This window comes from Sceloporus undulatus, chromosome 2, assembly GCF_019175285.1.
Source record: "Sceloporus undulatus isolate JIND9_A2432 ecotype Alabama chromosome 2, SceUnd_v1.1, whole genome shotgun sequence".
In the NCBI taxonomy this organism is placed as follows: Eukaryota; Metazoa; Chordata; class Lepidosauria; order Squamata; family Phrynosomatidae; genus Sceloporus; species Sceloporus undulatus.
The window spans coordinates 219490414-219508769 of NC_056523.1; the positions used below are offsets into that span (position 1 = coordinate 219490414).

At 44.3% G+C, this 18356-nt stretch overlaps 1 protein-coding gene across 3 annotated transcripts in view; it reads right to left on the reverse strand.

Annotated features, from left to right (window-relative positions):
• B4GALT1 (beta-1,4-galactosyltransferase 1) overlaps window positions 1–14297 on the reverse strand; it is a 54995-nt gene extending 40698 nt beyond the window's left edge. For 2 of the 3 annotated variants that reach the window (XR_006101878.1, XM_042448925.1), the window contains exon 1: window positions 13919–14297. Coding sequence is in view for 2 of the 3 variants with exons in the window: in XM_042448925.1 (XP_042304859.1) it covers window positions 13919–14153 (235 nt within the window). In the remaining variant the exon portion in view is untranslated. The remainder of the gene's footprint in view (window positions 1–13918) is intronic. The other variant, XM_042448924.1, reaches the window with a different exon arrangement.
• Window positions 14298–18356: the final 4059 nt, after the last annotated feature.

The following is an 18356-nucleotide window of genomic DNA, read 5'->3' on the forward strand; positions in this document are numbered from 1 at the left end:
AGCATTGGCTTAGCTTCAAAGAACTAAATTAGGGGTGGGGACCATGTGACTCTTTAGGTGTTCGATTGCAGTCTCAGCATTATTAAATATCTAATACAGTACAATGCAATAAAAACAATACCATGAAGATAATAGATTCTTCTTTAGACAGGGATTTTTTTAAAGGAGCTATTTCATTTCAAATGTGGATTAGAGCCACCTTAACGGTTAAGATGTCCTTCAAAACAGCAATGCCGTGTTCTGTATACACTCCAGATTGTAACAGGATTGAATAATATTGAACATCAGGCTCAGGAGAAAAAACACCTTCCTCTACAGGAGGAATAATTCCTTAGTGCCTTCTTTCCTAGTATCCTCTTTGGCAAAAGCAGTCAGAGAAACCAGCAGAGCAATATTGCTGCAAAACTGCTCTTACACAATGCAATTAACAGTCTACAAATCAAGATATTTTCAGTTAGTGCCAAGATGCAAAAAGCCAAGAAGTATAGAAAAGAGATGACTGCTGGAGAAAACGCATGTTTATTTAGTCTAGGAGACCTGCTGGCTTTAGCAGTGGAGCAAATGGTCAAAGCTCCAAGTGTTCCACAGCTAGGATTTTACCTGCCTTACAAGTATGGTTCCATTATCAACCAAATGCCCAAGGCCGCAATTCGAGAAAAACTGGTATGGAAAGACAAGTACACACAACAAGCTTTACAGGTACACTTTCTACATGGAAGAGTTTGTTTTACAAAACAAATGTAGATGAACTCTAGAAGTTTAAGGCAAGATCTATTTGATCAGGATGAATTAATTGGGAGATTACCCCCGCCACACACACACACACACAGAAACACTGGATTTTAGGACTGTTTTGAAAAGCCTAGAAAATGCATCAAGATTTCCAAAGGTATAAATTCGCATTGACCCCGTAACACACCAACTGTGTTGTTATGGCCCATACCCTCATCCATGGTAAGAAATGTTAGGTGGAATGGTATTTACGGGTTTTATCAGCTGCATATATTTCACTGATACATAATTTATTTTACTATCATTTCTATATTGCTATAAATATGTTGCATTTTCAAAATGAATTGTTTTCTAGGTTCCGTCATAATTTTGTGAGAAGCATTTGCTTCTATGAGCTCCAAATTATAGGCTACAATATGTGATCAAACGGCAAAATGGAAAACCTAAAACAGAATGCACCCTAAGGACAAAGGCTGGTTAAAACTATAAGGATAGAATACATGAAAGTTTTAGCAGATCTGTCTCTGATTCCAGCAGCTAAAATATGCTTCTCTCTGTTTTTCGTCTCTTTGGGACTGTACTACATAAAATATGACCAAATATTATTCTGGCTCATATTTGGTCATATATCATGTAGTACAGTCCCAAAGAGATATAAAATAGAGAGGAGCATAATTTATCTGCTGGAATATAATTTACACTGAGAGCCAGCATGGCATAGTGGTTTGAGTGCTGGACTATAACTCTGGAGACCTGGGTTCAATTGTCAGCTCGGCCATGAAACTCACTGGATGACCTTGGGAAAGTCACACTCTCTCAGGCTCAGCATGGCAATGGCAAACCTCGTCTGAACAAATCTTGCCAAGAAAACCATATGATTGTGTTTCCAGATGTTAGAAACGAATTAAAGGCACACAACAGCACCACCAGCAGCAAATAATTTAGGCTATCAGTGTATATTTCTGAGCACTCATCTTGCACATTTTAAGTACAACATTACTATTTTTGCAGCTGTATAAAAATGAGACTATTTTTTCCTGTTTGTATGTTTAACATACAACTGAAAGGTTGGAGAAGATGCCGTTACTATCCAAAGGGCAATGCTAACCAGATGACTGTGTAACTGGTGGCAGATTCTCTAAGCAGAGCAATTTTGGAAGCATGCCGACCGTGTCAAAGGCCATGTTTAGCCCCACATGTTGCATGATGTGGTGCTCAGCATATGCAGGTTATTCTGGGGTCCCTTCCCTTGACTGTGATAAAAGGATCGTTATGTGCACATAGGGCTCTACATCTTTGTGATGCTTGCTAGCAACATAACATTCTGGTACTAACTGTAAAAGTGATAAGACTGAGCCAGGACCAATCTCAGACTTATCATCAAAGATACCTAACAGGAAGAACAGGAACATATAGTTCCTTGAGCATAAAAATCCACTAGGTGACCTTGGGCAAGTCACACTCTCTCAGCCCTAGAGGATAATGGAAAAACCCCTCTGAAGCAACTTGCCAAGAAGACCCTATGAGAGGTTTGTCTTAGGGTCACCATAAGTCAAAAACGACTTGGAGGCACACAACAACAACAACAAAAGGTAGCCGACTACCCCTTTCTGGCCCTTTATTAATATTTCCATAGGTGCATCAAACTTATGATATCAATTTCCAAGATGGCTGAGTGTTTGACTCTCTTGGACCCATCCGCACTACAGAATAATACTACTATTATTCCACTTTAACTGCCATGGTCCTGTCCCATGAAATCCTGGGATTGGGTGTTTAGGAAGGAGCATTTAACATTTTCAGCCAGAGAGCTCTAGTGCCTCACCAAAGTACAAACCCACAAATTCCACAGTATGTTGTTATGACAGTTAAAGAGGAATCAGAAAGAAGAGTGATCTACTACACACCACATGCTCGAGTTTTGTTTTGTTTTTCTGTTTTGGACTCCTTACACTCCAATATTAATGAATCACTTTTTTTAATGTTGATCACACACACATACATACTAAACAATACATAATATCACTTAATTCACTGGTGTTTGGGTCTCAGTGGGCACTTGCACAAAACTAGTTTAGCCATTTTTATGGGTTAGCACATGTCTAAAGGGAGGGGGGTCCAATATATTACCAAGGGGCTGAACCATTTTTCCTATGAGGAAAAGCTAAATTATTTAGAGGTTTTGAGTTTAAGGGGGAAAGGGATATCAAGGGGTTTGGGGGGGAGGAGAGAAAAATGAGACATCTTTTCAAAATTATAAGTGTATTGTGAAATTTTATTCTCCTTTTTACATGTAAAATACAAAGGGGGCCTTAGTATCCACTAAGGTGTGGTTCCAGGACTGCCGTGGATACCAAAATAATGGATGCTCAAGTCCCATTAAATACAACGGCATAGTAAAATGATTTCCCTTGTATAAAATGTCAAAATTAAGGTTTGTTTTTGGAACTTATATATACCTTTAAATATTTCAAACCATGGATGATTGAATCCACAAATAAGCAATCCGTGGGCAAGGAGGGCTGACTGTACTTGGGATCCTATAGGCAAAACGACTGGCCACAGATTCATGACAGCCTAAAGAAAATACTTCCTGACCCAATAATGCATAATTAATTAAATTTGACAAAAAAGATGTGGCAACTCTTAAGTGCCAACAGAGGCATGACACCAAGATGTAGCTTGACCGATCAACATTTGTGCAGAGCTGAACAAGACTCCATGTAAGTTTTCATACAGCCTGTGCTTATCAGCCAGTGAATATATTTAGTCTCCTTGAAAACATGAGGTCAAAACAACACTTTCCATGGTCATAAGATAGTATCAGGCTCCCAGGCTCTGCCACAGTGATTCAAAAACAAATTGTAAGTTGTTCGTGGATAGCTAAGTGACACAGGCTGCATCCACACTGGAGAAATAATCCAGTTTGACACTGCTTTAACTGCTGTGGCTTAATGCTATGGAATTCTGGAAATTGTAGTTGGTTGCAGCACCATAGCAAAGCTCTGATGCCGCAGCCAACCATCATTTCCAGAATTCCACAGCACAGAGCCACAGTAGTTAAAGCAATGTCAAACTGGCTTATTTCTTCAGTGTGGATGCAACCAGAGATGCTCACAGTGCCTTGGGGGGAAAAAACCTCACCTCAATGGGCTTAAATTCCTAAGACTTGTAATGTTTCGTACAAATGTGTCTGGTACGATAAGGCATGTGGAGTCTGCACCCTGCAACACTGAGCTAAGGACCTTCACTGCTGTTTAGTAGGTCAACTGATGAGATATATATTGTCATTTGATTGCAGTTGAATATTCAAGAAGGCATGATGCTGACAGCGCCTGAAGAAATAACTGACTGGCTGCCTACAAGTTCCTTTGAAATATGATGGTTGTTACTGTATTTTGCAGCTTTTAATTTTTTTTAAAAAAGGAAATTGCTATGTAGACCTTGGGAGCAAGCCAAAGAGAAAAACTGTTTCCAGAAAGCTTACCTAACATGATTTTTAATAACAACATTTGTTTTTCTTAAGTAGTTAAATTTCAAAGCTTCACAATAATGTAATGTTAAGTACAAAAAAGACTGTGAACTGTGAAACTAGACAATGATTAACACCATGTTTGAATAGGACTTGATTAAAAGCATCAGTTAATGGCACGTTCATTTGACTTCCTAAATAAAAGATTTTAATGTCCCATATTGAAGGGGAGAAGGCAATAAGAACTGCAGATACACTAATTTTGGGACACTCAATGAAAAAAAATGATGATGTTGGAGTCATAGGCCTACATTTTGTCAAGAGACAACCTAAATCTCAAGAGAGGTTTGTTTCTGTGTTGCTAGTGGAATTAAATTTCATTTCCTGGAGCTTACGTTGCAACAAAATGTAGGCTTTTTTTTTTTTTAATTGAACAAAATGTAGGCTTATGACTCTAACATTATCATTTTTTCTTTCTCCTGTTTGATTTTTATCTCCTTTTCCTGATGAAGAAGCCAGTGGGGCTTTTAAAACTTGCATGACCTATTTTGTGCATTTTGGTTGTGCATTAAAGATATCACTGTTTTGTGGATTTTGGATGTTATTGTACTCTGTTCCACGGATGTCATCCAGACACTTCTACTTTGACTGTCACCGTCTTTAGAATCAGTGATGCAACTTTGCTCAATTTCAGACGAAGGCACTGCTTGAACCACATTTTTTTTTACTGGTTAATTTTTCTCAAACAATCATCTTCTTAGAAATTGAATTTTTTACACAGAAAAATTAAGTGCTGGAAAATATGTCATCCAGCATCCCTGCTTGGAAATGATCTCAGGTGGTCAAGTGCTGCTCAGCTTTGGAAGCAAAACAGGGACTCTTACAAATAAAAAGGAAACTCCAGAGACTCTCCATGTATGGAGAAGTGAAAGGAGAAAGAAAAAAAATCCAAAGATCCAAATTATGACTAAGGTCCAAAACACATTGCAGAAATAATCCAGTTTCAGACCACTTTAACTGCCCTGGCTCAGTGCTAAGGAATCCTGGTGATTGTTGTTTATTATGACACCAGAGCTCTCGGACAGAGAAGGCTAACTGTCACACAAAACTGCAGTTCCCAGGATTCCCTAGCACTGAGCCAGGGCAGTTAAAGTGGTCTCAAACTGGATTATTTCTGCAGTGTGTTTTGGATCTAAGCATGATTAGTGGTCTCGACTCCAGGAGGCACAGAATTTCAAGTCATTGTTTGGAGAAAAGAAATGGAAGCACTAAGGGAGAGTTGATCAACTTGTTAAAAACCTTTTGTAGCCTACAAAACAAGCAAGGAATCATTTTGGGACTGTGGGGACTGAATTCCAACTCCATTCTGGAAAAGGTTTTGGGCCACATTTCAGCAGTGGCAGAGCTCATGTCATGGGACAGGATCAGATGCGAATTTTTACCAATTTGGACATTTTTGCCCCAACCATGCAAAATATTGCTCATTTCCACACAATTACATCCTGACCTATCCTATTCAGGTCCATGCAACAGCTTCCCATAAAGTGACCAGTTTCAGACAGCTTAAATGAAAAAAGCTCAGATTATAGCAATCTCAATGTCAATGCAAGACATATTATTGGACATTACTCTCTCTTTTGTATCAGTGTTCTAAAAAGTGCCTAAGAGAATGGAAGTGTATAAAATTATTAATTATTAGATTATTATTAGAAAAATAAAATATTATTAACACCATGCTATTTTTTTACAATATTCAATTTGAAAATTGAGCTGGAAACAATCAGGGAGCAGCTCTGCAATCCTATGTCTCTGCTCAGAATTAAGCCCCTCTAAGGTCCCATCTGCACGGCAGAAATAATGCAGTTTGACACCACTTTACCTGCCATAGCTGAATGATATGGACTTCTGAGATATGCCATTTTGTGAGATATTTAGCCTTCTCTACCAGAGAGCGCTGGTGCCACAACAAACGACAAATCCCAGAATCCCACAGCATGGAGCCATGACAGTTAAAGCAGCATCAAATAGCATTATTTCTGCAGTGCAGATTAGACCTAAATTCAGTAAGTCCTAAAACCAAGTGACTCAGTCCAGGATTGCAGCCTAAATTCTAAAAGCAATAAGAGCAGAGCAGAAGAAATGCACTCCTTGATTTTTGCATTGATGAATGACTATATGGAACCCCACTGGGTGACCTTGGGCAAGTCACACTCTCTCAGCCTCAGAGGGTGGCAATGGCAAACCTCTGACAAAGAAACTTGGCACGGAAACCCCCATGATAGGTTCACCTTAGGATTGTCGTAAATCAGAAACAACTTGAAGGCACACAACAACAACATGTAGGCGGTAACATGGTAATTTAAAATAAAAGGGCACAAAATAAACAATACATAAACAATTTTCCAAATTCTCTGACAGCTGAATAAGTGTAGTTAACTTTGTCCAAAAGTTTTTTATTTATAATTTTGGAGAACTTTGCTACGGCTTCCAAGGGGAACTGACAGAACACATGCAAAACAGAGCAGTAGAAACGTTAAATTATTACATATAAAACAGAAGGGGGATAGGGAGGAATGAACAGATTCAACCCAGGTTTAAGAAGGCCCAGCTGCTGCATCTGGTGTTTCCCTCTCTGTACTTGGACAGTAAAAAGACTGTGCAAAAAGGATAGAGAACCAAACAACGGCCTCCCCTGGGAAGGAAGCTGACGCCTATTTCTCTTCCACTGAAAACTAGAAGCTTAGAAACTTTATTTTGCCGAGAAAGACCTCTGTGTCATTGTTGTCCACTACTGTCCTCCCTATGAGCTGATTTTACTGCACAATTTAGTAATGAAGATTGGGTTATTCCGGCCCAATGAGCCCTGAAAAAACAGGGTTTTAAAAATATGGCATGGGTGTATGCCTTTTTTGGGGGGGGGGGGGGGGAAGGAACAAATATTTTATTGCATAAAGTTATTGGGTTTTTTATCAGCCGTCTGCTTCTATCACTCGGTCTACCATTATGGTGAGATCCTAATAGTAGACTATTAAGAACATTGAGAAATATGTACCTCTCAGAAAGAAAACAAGACAGAAAGAGCAATGGACTCGCAGATTAAAAAAATTAAAAATCAGAAAAATGCATTTCAACGTAGATATCTGAGAACTTTGTGTAATTTCTGAGAACTGTACAGAACCCCTGTAAAGCACCCAGCATCCTCACAACTCTTAGTGCACTACAGCTCCCAAGCTGCCTAGGACTGATGGGAGTTGTAGTCCAATTTCGTCTGGTGTGTGACTAAAGAAACAGATTGAAGAAGGCACATCCAGGATGGATGGATGGATGGATAGATGGCAACTAGGAAAAGCTTACACAAACGGAAATATAAACAAAAACAATATATATAGATAAACCTGTTTGACACCACTTTAACTGCCATGGCTCAATGATATGGAAGCCTGTGAATAGTTGTTTTGGGAGACATTTAGCCTTCTCTGTCAGAGACCTCTGGTGCCACAACAAACTAAAATTCCCAGAATTTAATAGCATTGAGCCATATCAGTTAAAATGGTGTCAAACCAGATTATCTCTGCAGTACAGATGCAGCCCCAGAGAGAGTGTGTTACACACTACTGTCGCCTTATCTGCACTGCAGAAATAATCCCGTTTGACACAACTTCAACTGCCCTGGCTCAATGCTATGGAATTCTGAGAATTGTAGTTGATCGTGGCACCAGTGCAAAGCTTTGCTCTAGTGTCACAACAACTACAATTCCCAGGATTCCATACCACTGGGCCAGGGCAGTTAAAGTGGTTTATCTCTGCTGTGAGGATTCAGCTGTATAATAAAACAATTTTTAAAAGCCCATTATGGTACAATGAAAGAAATGGTGAACAGAAAATAAAATTATGGACAAAGAAAACCAGCAGGCTAGATAGATCACTGCTTGTCACAGTATCTGACGTGGGGGACTGGCAATATTTCCCCTCTCAATATGCCAGGGACTGGTATCATATTTAAGCCAATTGGCTGCAACTGTTTCTTTCTTTCCTGGAAACTGAGAATCAGCAACAAATGGCTCATGGATTGGCACCGGTCCAGGCACCTCCACTGTGAGTAGCACTGAGAGAGGTGACAAGGGTCACAGCCAGAAGGGATAGGGAGCAGGGATGCAGAGCAGCTATGCTCAGCTGGGATCCATCCTTCATTTCTGAGCCGACTGGAAGAGAAATCAAATCACCCTAAGAGCACTGTGGTTTTTGTGTTGGACTACGACTGTGGAGATCAGGGTTTGAATCCTGACTCAGCCATAGAAACCCACTGGGTGACCCTGGGCAAGTCACACTCTCTCGGCCTCAGGGGAAGGCAATGGCAAACTTCCTCTGAGAAAATCTTGCCAAGAGAACCTCCGTAGGGTCTCCATAAGTCGGAAATGACTTGAAGGCACACAACAACAACAACAACAACAACAACGGAGTGCAAACAATAATCAAACATTTCCCAGGGTTCTGGGGCATCATCATCGTCATCATCATCATCATCATCATCGTTATTATGCTCCAGGCCCCTAGGAAATGTTTTCACTCTTTATTACTATTAAAAAACATTCAAACATAAATACAAAGACAATTACTACGTTAAAACGAACATAAACAACACCACATCAGTCTCCGACTGATTCAGTGACTAAGGATGGCACCTCTCCTCTAGATGCCTGGCTGGAGTCAGTAATGGGCTGGATGAGGGAAAACAAACTCAAGCTGAATCCAGAGAAAACAGAGGTACTTGTGATAGGTATCCCAGATCCAGACAGAGGAATTTGTCACCCTAAAGGACAAAGTTCCCAGTTTGGGAGTACTCCTGGATTCATCCTTACAGTTATCATCCCAAGTGGATATGATGGCCAGGAGTGCTTGGTACCAGCTTTGGCTGATACGCCAGCTGCACCCCTGTCTGGACCGAAAGGACCTTGAAACAGTAGTACACACACTGATAACCTCTTGCTTGGATTTCTGTAATGCGCTCTACATGGGGCTACCTTTGTACCAGGTTCGGAAGCTTCAACTAGTTCAAAATGCTGCAGCCAGATTGGTCACTGGAACTCCAAGGTCAGACCATATAACACCTGCATTAAGATCTCTTCACTGGCTGCCAATTAGCTTCTGGTCTCAATACAGTGTTGGTTATTACCTATAAAGCCCTATATGGCTTGGGCCCACGTTACTTGAGGGAACGCCTCTCCTGACATAATCCGCCCCACACTCTCAGAACAACAGGCAAGTACTTACTTGAGTACTCCAGGGAGAGATTGTCTGTAACTCACCAATGAGCATTTACAGCTATAGCTCCTGTGCACTGGAATAAACTCCCTGAAGAGATTCGACTCATTCTTCCCTGTATGCCTTCAAGAAAGCGTCTTTTCCGCTTAGCATACCCTCCTGACTCTTTATAGAGAAAGTTATCCTCTAATTGAAGCATACCTCAAGATAATAATAATAATAATAATAATAATGTTTATTTATATACCGCTTTTCCAAATTAGATCAAAGCGGTGTACAAGATGCTTAACTTGTGATTGTGAGATTTTAAACTGTTTTTATATGATGTTTTATGGAAGTGTATTTGTGATTGTACTTTGTATCATAGTATGTTGAGGTGTATATCTTTTCTGAACTTGTAAACCGCTTTGATCTCCCAGGAAAAGTGGTATAGAAATAAATATTTTATTATTATTTATTATTATAACAAAGTTTAAAAAAGAAACTTGCAAAATCCAAAGTGGTTGCTATCACTATTTCTTAAGTAATCTTAATCATCATGGTCTCATACCTTTTTCTGCAGTTGTTTGTTCTACATAAAACATATCCTTGTTAAGATGAGATGATTGCAATTTACATCATTAAATTATTCAGCAATTTTTCCCTTCTCCCTTTCCCCCCTTTTTTGATAGACATATTTTTATAATTATTATTACTCCTTTACTTCCCTTCCTGCATAAATATAGGAAATATTTGATTAATGGTGGCACCCCCTTCTTATTGTTGAGTGATTAATAATAATAATAATAGTAGTAGCAGTAGTAGTAGTAGTATTTCTTACCCCCCCTCTCCTCATGGATCGAGGTGGGGAGCAACAACCATGAACAGACACACCATGTCAGTTAAAACACATCTATTTAAAAGGACTGCATACATACTTTTGTATGGGTTTTTCAGCACAGATGCTAGTGAAACATCAGGAATAAACTCTTCTAGAACATGGCCACATAGCCTGAAAAACCCACAAAAAACTATGATGCCAGCCATGAAAGCCTTCTACTTGGCATGCATATAGTTTGAAAGGGCAAGATATGAACCAATAGTTCACATTTAAAATTCACAGAAAAGGGTTATGTATGCATAAACCCTGTGCCTTCTGTGCCCATGGGGAAAAATCTACATATGCATACAGGGAAAGGGGGATTTCCCCCCCACCAAGTGCTTCTTCAGCAACGTGGCAGATGTGATTCATCTCCTCACATCCCCTCCACAGACTACAACAGACGGGCAGAGGTTGCGTTGCAGGGCTCTAGTGGCAGCCTGCCAGTCTCACACAGCTCTGCAGCTAGGCAAAAAGCAATTGTTGCAATAAGGAAGGAAATGACAGTTATGTGGGAGACATAACCGATCGTACTCAATTTTACTGAGCACCGTGCCAATTCTGCACACATGCCAACTCTGCACATGCCTACTCAGCTGCAAGTTCCATCGTGCTGCGTGCAAGTGGCACGCACGGAGCTGGACACCTGGAACACGGCAGTGTAGTTCACTGGAGTTTCATTATTAGTTGTCATATGCCTTCAAGTCATTTCCAACCCTAAGGCTGTGAACGGATCATGGGGTTTTCTTGGCAAGATTTGTTCAGAGGAGGTTTGCCATTGCCTTCCTCTGAGGCTGAGAAGATGTGGTATAATTCTGAAGTGCGGATGGGCCCCAGAGAGCCAAACAGTTTGAAAAGAGCCAGTTTGAAAAGAGATAGCGTAAGCTTAATGCACCTATGGAAATAGTAATAAAGAGTCAGAATGGGCTAGGACCAGGTTGACACATACCAGCTTTTATTGTTGTTGTGTGCTTCCAAGTCATTCTTATGGTGACCCTCATAAGGTTTTCCTGGCAGGTTTTTTCAGAAGGAGTTTGCCATTGCCATCCTCTGAGGCTAAGAGAGTGTGACTTGCCCAGAGTCACCCAGTGGGTTTTAGAGTTGAGCTGGAATCGAACCCTGGTCTCCAGAGACGTAGTCCAGTGCTCAAACCACTACGTGTTAAAACTGTGTGCGTGTGTTGTATGTCTTCATGTCATTTCTGTCTTATGGCAACCCTAAATCTATAAAAAGGCATAGTGGTTTGAGTGCTGGACTAGTACTCTGGAGACCAGGGTTCGATTCCCCATTCAGCCACGAAACCCACTGGTTGACCTTGGGCATACTCTCTCAGCCTCAGGGGAAGGCAATTTCCAACTTCCCCTGAACAAATCTTGCCAAGAAGACCCCATGACAGTGTTGCCTTAGGGTCACCACAAGTCAGAAATGACTCGAAGGCACATAACAAGAATGTTCAGTGAGAGCATGCATCTTCTGCCTGCTTTCTCTTTTCCTATGGCAAGGGCTGACAAAGGCAAGAGACCTTTTCTCAGTCCCATGGCAAGAGCTATCCAGAATGCGAGGCAGAAACCAGGCCCCCAAAGCTCTGCTTTCATGACCAAGGACTGGAAAGAGAGAAAGTGAAGAAAAGGAGGGGAGGCAGGAAGAGGGAATGGTGGAGGAAGAAAAGAAAGGGGCTCCTTTCAAGAGGCAGCTGTGGTGTCATGTGGTTGGAGCCTTAGGATTCTGAAGGCCAGGGTTTGAATCCTGACTCATCCATGGGAAGTCACTTGGTCAGGGTGCCCAGAGGTCCTTCCCCCAGGTCATGGCTTGCATTTCAACCTTCTGTCCAAATTTTAAAATATCCTCCTCTATTTTGAGCATGACTAAGAAGTGCGGATTTATATTTCCATAAGTGACCTTTTTAGTTTTCATTTTGTAACGTTATCCGTTCTTCTTGCAGTGCCTTCTCCTCCTTGGCAGTGAGGGCCTCCAGTCACCCCTGTGCCAACTTATATGCACTGATGCAAGTTTAGATATGGCCCGGGGGCCCAGAGGCCCTCCTTTTCCAGGGTGTGTCCTCCATTTCAACCTTCTCTGCAGGGGGAATTCCAAAATCTCCTCCATTTTGAGCATCGCTAAGAAGCCTGAATGTGAGGGTCTTTAGTTTTTCTTTAGTCCTGTCCTTCATTTTATCCTGAATGCCCTAAATTTTAAGGCATCTTATCCTCCAGGGCAGTTAGGACATCTGACCACCTTGCACTGGGTGACCTTGGGCATGTCACACTCTCTCAGCCTCAGATGATGGCCATGCCATAAACCCCTCTGAACAAAACCTTGGCAAGAAAACCCCAGGATAGCTTCATGCTCTTAGGGTCGCCATAAGCCAAAAACGACTTGAAGGCACACAACAACAACCCCACAAACTTTCAAGAGCCAGCATGGACTCTGGAAACCCAGGTTCCAATCCCAATTCGACCATGGAAACCCACTAGGTGACCTTTGGGAAAGTCACACTCTCTCAGCCTCAGAGGATGGCCATGGCCAACCCTCTCTAGAAACTTGCCAAGAAAAGCCCAGGATAGGTACATAACCATAAATCGGAAACGACTTGAAAGCACACAACAAACTTTCAAAGAGGCAGCGTGGGTTAGTAGTTGAAGCCTTGGATTCTGGAGACCATGGTTTGAATCTTGACTCGGCCATGGAAACCTCCTGGGTGTCCTTAGGCTGGTCACACTCTCTCAGCCTCAAGAGGAAGACCATGGCCATAACAACAAAAAAGAACCAGCCCAAACCCCCTGATCCAAACTTTCCCAGAATAGATAGCTTCATAGTCATCAGTGGGAAAGGACTTGAAGACGCACAAGAAAAAGAAGAGGAGGAAGAAGAAAAGGGAGAGGAAGAGGAGGATGAAGATTAAGGAAGAGGAGGAGGAGGAAGAAGAAGAAAAGGAAGTGGAGAAGGAGGAGGAAGAAGAAGAGGAAGGAGAAGAGGAGGAGGAAGGAGAAGAAGAAAAAGGGGAGGAAGAACAAGAGGAAGAGCAGGAAGAAGAGGAAGAAGAAAAGAAGAAGAGGGAAGAGGAGGAAGAGGAGGAGGAGGAGGAAGAAGAGGACGTGGAGAAGGAGGAGGAAGAAGAAGAGGAAGAAGAAGAGGAAGAGGAAGGAGGAGAAGAAAAAAGGGGAGGAAGAACAAGAGGAAGAGCAGGAAGAGGAGGAAGAAGAAAAGAAGAAGAGGGAAAAGGAGGAGGAGGAAGAAGAAGAGGAAGAGGAAGGAGGAGAAGAAAAAAGGGGAGGAAGAACAAGAGGAAGAGCAGGAAGAGGAGGAAGAAGAAAAGAAGAAGAGGGAAAAGGAGGAAGAGGAGGAGGACGAAGAAGAGGAAGTGGAGAAGGAGGAGGAAGAAGAAGAGGAAGAAGAAGAAGAGCAAGTGGAGAAAGAGGAGGAAGAACAAGAGGAAGAACAAGAGGAAGAGGAGGAAGAGAAAGAAGAAAAGAAGAAGAGGGAAAAGGAGGAAGAGGAAGGAGGAGGAGAAGGAGGGGGGTGTCTCAGGGGAGGGAGGGAGGGAGGGGAGCGAGGCCTGCCTGCCTGCCTGCCTGCCTGCCTGCCTGCCTTACCCAGCCAGGGGGAGGTCTGGGGGCACTCCCTGGAGGCGTTGTCTCCTGGGGGGCTGTGTGCTGCCCTGGCGCTGGGCCTAGTGGCGAGGCCCCCCTCCTTGTCTGCTGCCGGGGGTCTTCCCAGGAGGGCGCTGCCGGCCAAGTAGTAGAAGAGGACGGCCAGGAGATGGAGGAGGCAGAAGAGGACCAGGAGGCGGCACGCCTTTTGCAGCCAGGCGCCGGGCAGCTCCCGCATCCTCCTCCTCCTGCTTAGGCTTCAGCAGCACCAGAGGCAGCCCCGGGCTCCGGCATGGCCCCCGCCCGCACACCCAGCAGAGAGAGAGAGAGAGAGAGACCCCTGGCCTCCGTCGGGGAAGGAGGAAGGGAGGCAGGCAGAAAGAGGGAAGCAGGAGGAGGAGGAGGAGGCCAGGCTGGGACTCCTCCTCAGGCCCTCCTCCTCCTCCTCCTCCTCTCTCCGCCCAGGGCCCTCCTCCAGCACACGGGCGCCACCCAGGCAGCGTCCTCTTTTTCCCGGACCCGCCCTCCATCCCACCTTTCTGCCTGGGAGTAATTCCAAAAAATTCCCCCATCATGGAGCAGGGCTAAGAAGGACATTCAGGGCGACTAGGCATGTCCTCCTTTTCCCGGACGTGTCCTCCATCCCAGCCTTCTGTCCAGGAAAGATTCCAAAAGCTCCCCTGTTTTTGAGAGGGATTAAGGAGGATATCCAGGGTAACCAGGAGCGTCCTCTTTTCCCCGGACGTGTCCTCCATCCCAGCCTTCTGGTCCAGGAGGGGTTCCCAAAGGATTCCCCTATCTTGGAGCAGGACTAAGGAGATTCAGGGTCACCAGTATCAGTCCCCATTCTGATCAATATTTGACCCTAGATAGAAGAACTAGGTATTTCTACTTTAACACTACAGTATTTGAGCCCTTCCCAGAAGGCATCTGGCTCCACCCTCCACTCCCTTCCCCTTTTGTGTCATGTCTTCTTAGATTGTAAGCCTGAGGGTAGGGAACCGTCTAATTAAAAGATTGTATGTACAGTGCTGTGTAAATTTACAGAGCTATATACAGTAAATAAAGCTTTGTAATAATAATAATAATAATAATAATAATATTTCCTCATGATCTCAGTTGAATTTGTCTAGATTCCCCCTGGCCATTTATTTTGGTTTTCTTTATGTTCAGCATGAAGCCTGCCTTTGCACTTTCTTCCTTGATCTTCCTTAGTACAGTAGTTGCTCTAGGTCTGCTAGTAGTATGGCGTCATCTGCATATCCCTCCTATCTTTACTCTCCCTTTTTCTGAGTCTACACCTGCTTTTCATATGACATTTTCTGCATACAAGTTGGATAGATAGGGTGATAAAATGCATCCTTGCCTGACCCCTTTGCCAATTGGGAACCATTCAGTTCAGTGGCCTTTTGTCCTGAGTACAGATTCCTCATCAGGAGCATGAAATGTAGCAGCATTCCCATGTCTTTTTAAGGGCGCTCCGTAGCCTTTCATGATCTATGCAGTCAAAAGCCTTGCTATAGTCGATGAAGCACATGCTGATTTCCTTTATAAATTCCTTGCTGCGATCTATTAAGTGCTGCATGTTTGCAATGTGGTCCCTAATGCCTCTTCCTTTCCTGAACTCCGCTTGGACCTCTGGGATCTCTCTCTCCATGTATGGCTGGAGTCTATGTTACAGAATTTTGAGCATGATTTTGCTTGCGTGGGAAAGTTAGTGCGATGGTCCTATAGCTGCTGCAGTCTTTTGTGTCTCCTTTTTTTGAAGATGGGGATGTATATTGATCGTTTCCAATCTGTTTTGTTTGCCATATCTGTTGACAAATGTTGGTTAGCACTGGAGTTGATTTGAGATGTGAACTAAAACACTTGAATACATCACTGGGAGCTCCCTGCCACTCTTCTATTCTGTGCCCCCCAGCAGGGCCACCTTGGTGACACCACATCTCTTGGGGGGCTTCCTCTGCTCCCATGCTCCCTCCTTTACCAACTGGGTGGGGTCTACACCCATTGCTGCCCCTGCGCCCCTGGCCAGCTCACCCCCTTGGCACCATTCCCAGGATTCAGTGGTATCACTAGGGTTGGCATCACCCGGTGCAGAAACTCATGGGGTTACCCTCACTCCCACTGAGCCATAGGTGTGACTCCCATCCTAAGCTACATTGGAGTCAGACACATACACTCTACCTATGCTTTAGACCAGGGGTCGGCAACCTACGGCCCACGGGCTGCATCCAGCTTGGCAAGGCCTTGGCACCAGCCTCAGCCTGGTCCTGCCGCCGATTGCCGCTGATTGGCGGGCCACCGTCCTGGGCTCCCTGGCGGCCTTTCCTCCACCAGACCTCTCTCTCAGGAGGGAGGTTTGGCGGAGGAAGGGCCCCTAACGTAGCCCAGGGCCTGGCGGGCTGCCGTCCTGGGCTTCCTGGCGGCCTTTCCTCCGCCAGACCTCTCTCTCTGGAGGGAGGTCTGGTGGAGGAAGGGCCTCTGACGGAGCCCAGGGCCTGGCAGGCCACCATCCTGGGCTCCCTGGCAGCCTTTCCTCCGCCAGACCTCTCTCTTTTGGCCGAAGAGAAGAGCCGAAGGGAAGGGCCTGGGACGGGTGCCCAAGCCCTTCCCTTCGGCCTCCCTCCCCTTTGACCAAAAGGGCCCCTTGGAGCCCCTTTGGCTGAAGGAAGGGACCGAGGAGGAGAGGGTGGGCACACACCTCCTCCTCCTTGCGGGGCTTCGGCAGCCCTGAGGTGTCCTTCGGAGAACACCTCAGGCCTGGCAAAGCCCAGAGGAAAGGAGCAGGGGCCGCTGGCCTCCTCCTCCTCCTCCTCCCCGCGGGGCTTCAGACGCATGCATCATTTAAACAGCATACCTCCAAAGTGACCTGAAGCAGCTTTATTTTGGCCTCTCTGTTCAGGCCCTAAGTTGTTAGTGAAAACTATTGTACCATTTCTTTAAGTATGTGTTTCCTTTTCACTGGACAGTGGCATCACTAGGGTTGGCATCACCCGGTGCAGGAACTCATGGGGTCACCCTCCACCCCACACAGACTCATAAATGTGACTCCTATCTCAAGCAACATTGGAACCCAGACATGTGGGCTCTAACTTTGCTTTAGGGGAAAAAAGAACTAATCAGTTGTTTCCTATCACTATTTTATCGTTTATTTATTTAAGTATTTCTTTATCACCAGTGGCGTCACTAGGACTGGCATCACCCGGTGCAGGAACTCATGGGGTCACCCCACTGACCCATTGCTGTTGTGTGCCTTCAAGTCGTTTCTGACTTACAGCAACCCTAAGGCAATTAACTTATCATGGGGTTTTCCTGGCAAGTTTCTTTCTTTCTTTAAGCATTTCTGTATCACCAGTGGCATCACTAGGGTTAGTGTCACCCCATGTGGTATCTCATTGTGTCAAACACACACACACACCATGGACCTCCTCCCATATCACACCATACAGAATGCTTACGGCGACCTTAAGGCAAACCTATCATGGGGCTTTCTTGGCAAGTTTTTTCTGAAGGGGGTTTGCCATGGCCATCCTCTGAGGCTGAGAGAGTGTGACCTGCCCAAGGCCACCCAGGAGCTTTCCATGGCTGAGCCTGGATTTGGTCTCCCAGTGTTCTAGTCCAATGCTCAAACCACAACACCACGTTGGCCCCTCTTTAATGGGAATGACTTTAGAGCAAAATACAATACCATTCCCAATCCAATGGAATAATCACTCCTGGCAAGTTATCTTGCTCCCAGAGCTTTCAGCCCAGATAGAAATTAATCATGCATATGCCAAACCTGCATATGCTTATGGGACACAGTGGCTCAGCAGTTAAAACACTGACCCTGATGACTGCAAGTTCAGAAGGTTGGCAGTTCAAGACCCAAGTGTGGTGTAGTGAGCTCCCTTCACTAGTTCCAGCTTCTGCTAACTTAGCAGGTCAAAAGCTTTGGAAAAGTGCAAGTAGATAAATAGGTACCACTTTGCTGGGAAGGTAACAGTCACGCTGGCCACATGACCCACAGAAGTATCTTTGGACCTTTCCACAAAGGGCACAGAAGTAGGGTAAGTTCGCATTGGTTGATGCGTATTCGCCTTATATCGCATTGGTGTTCCACACCTGTGAGCTCAGAATACGTATTGACCAATGTGATTTAACGTGAATACGCTTTGGCCAATGCGTATTCACGGCTGGGTTCCGAACTGAAGGCAGCCAGCTCCTCCGTTTTGCGAGTCCACAAAATTAATGGATTCACAGGATCCGTATCAATGGCCAGTGCAGAACCTCTGCTGCTTTGGCTGGTGTGTACATCCAATCCGCTGGTTCTCCTGAAGACCACTGGGTTACAAATTTCCCATGATGCTGCGCTGGAATTTCCCCCATCTCCTTCCGTTGGCCCTTTCCCCTTTCAGGACAACCGCCGGGGCTGGGGAGCGATTTTTCCACTGAACGA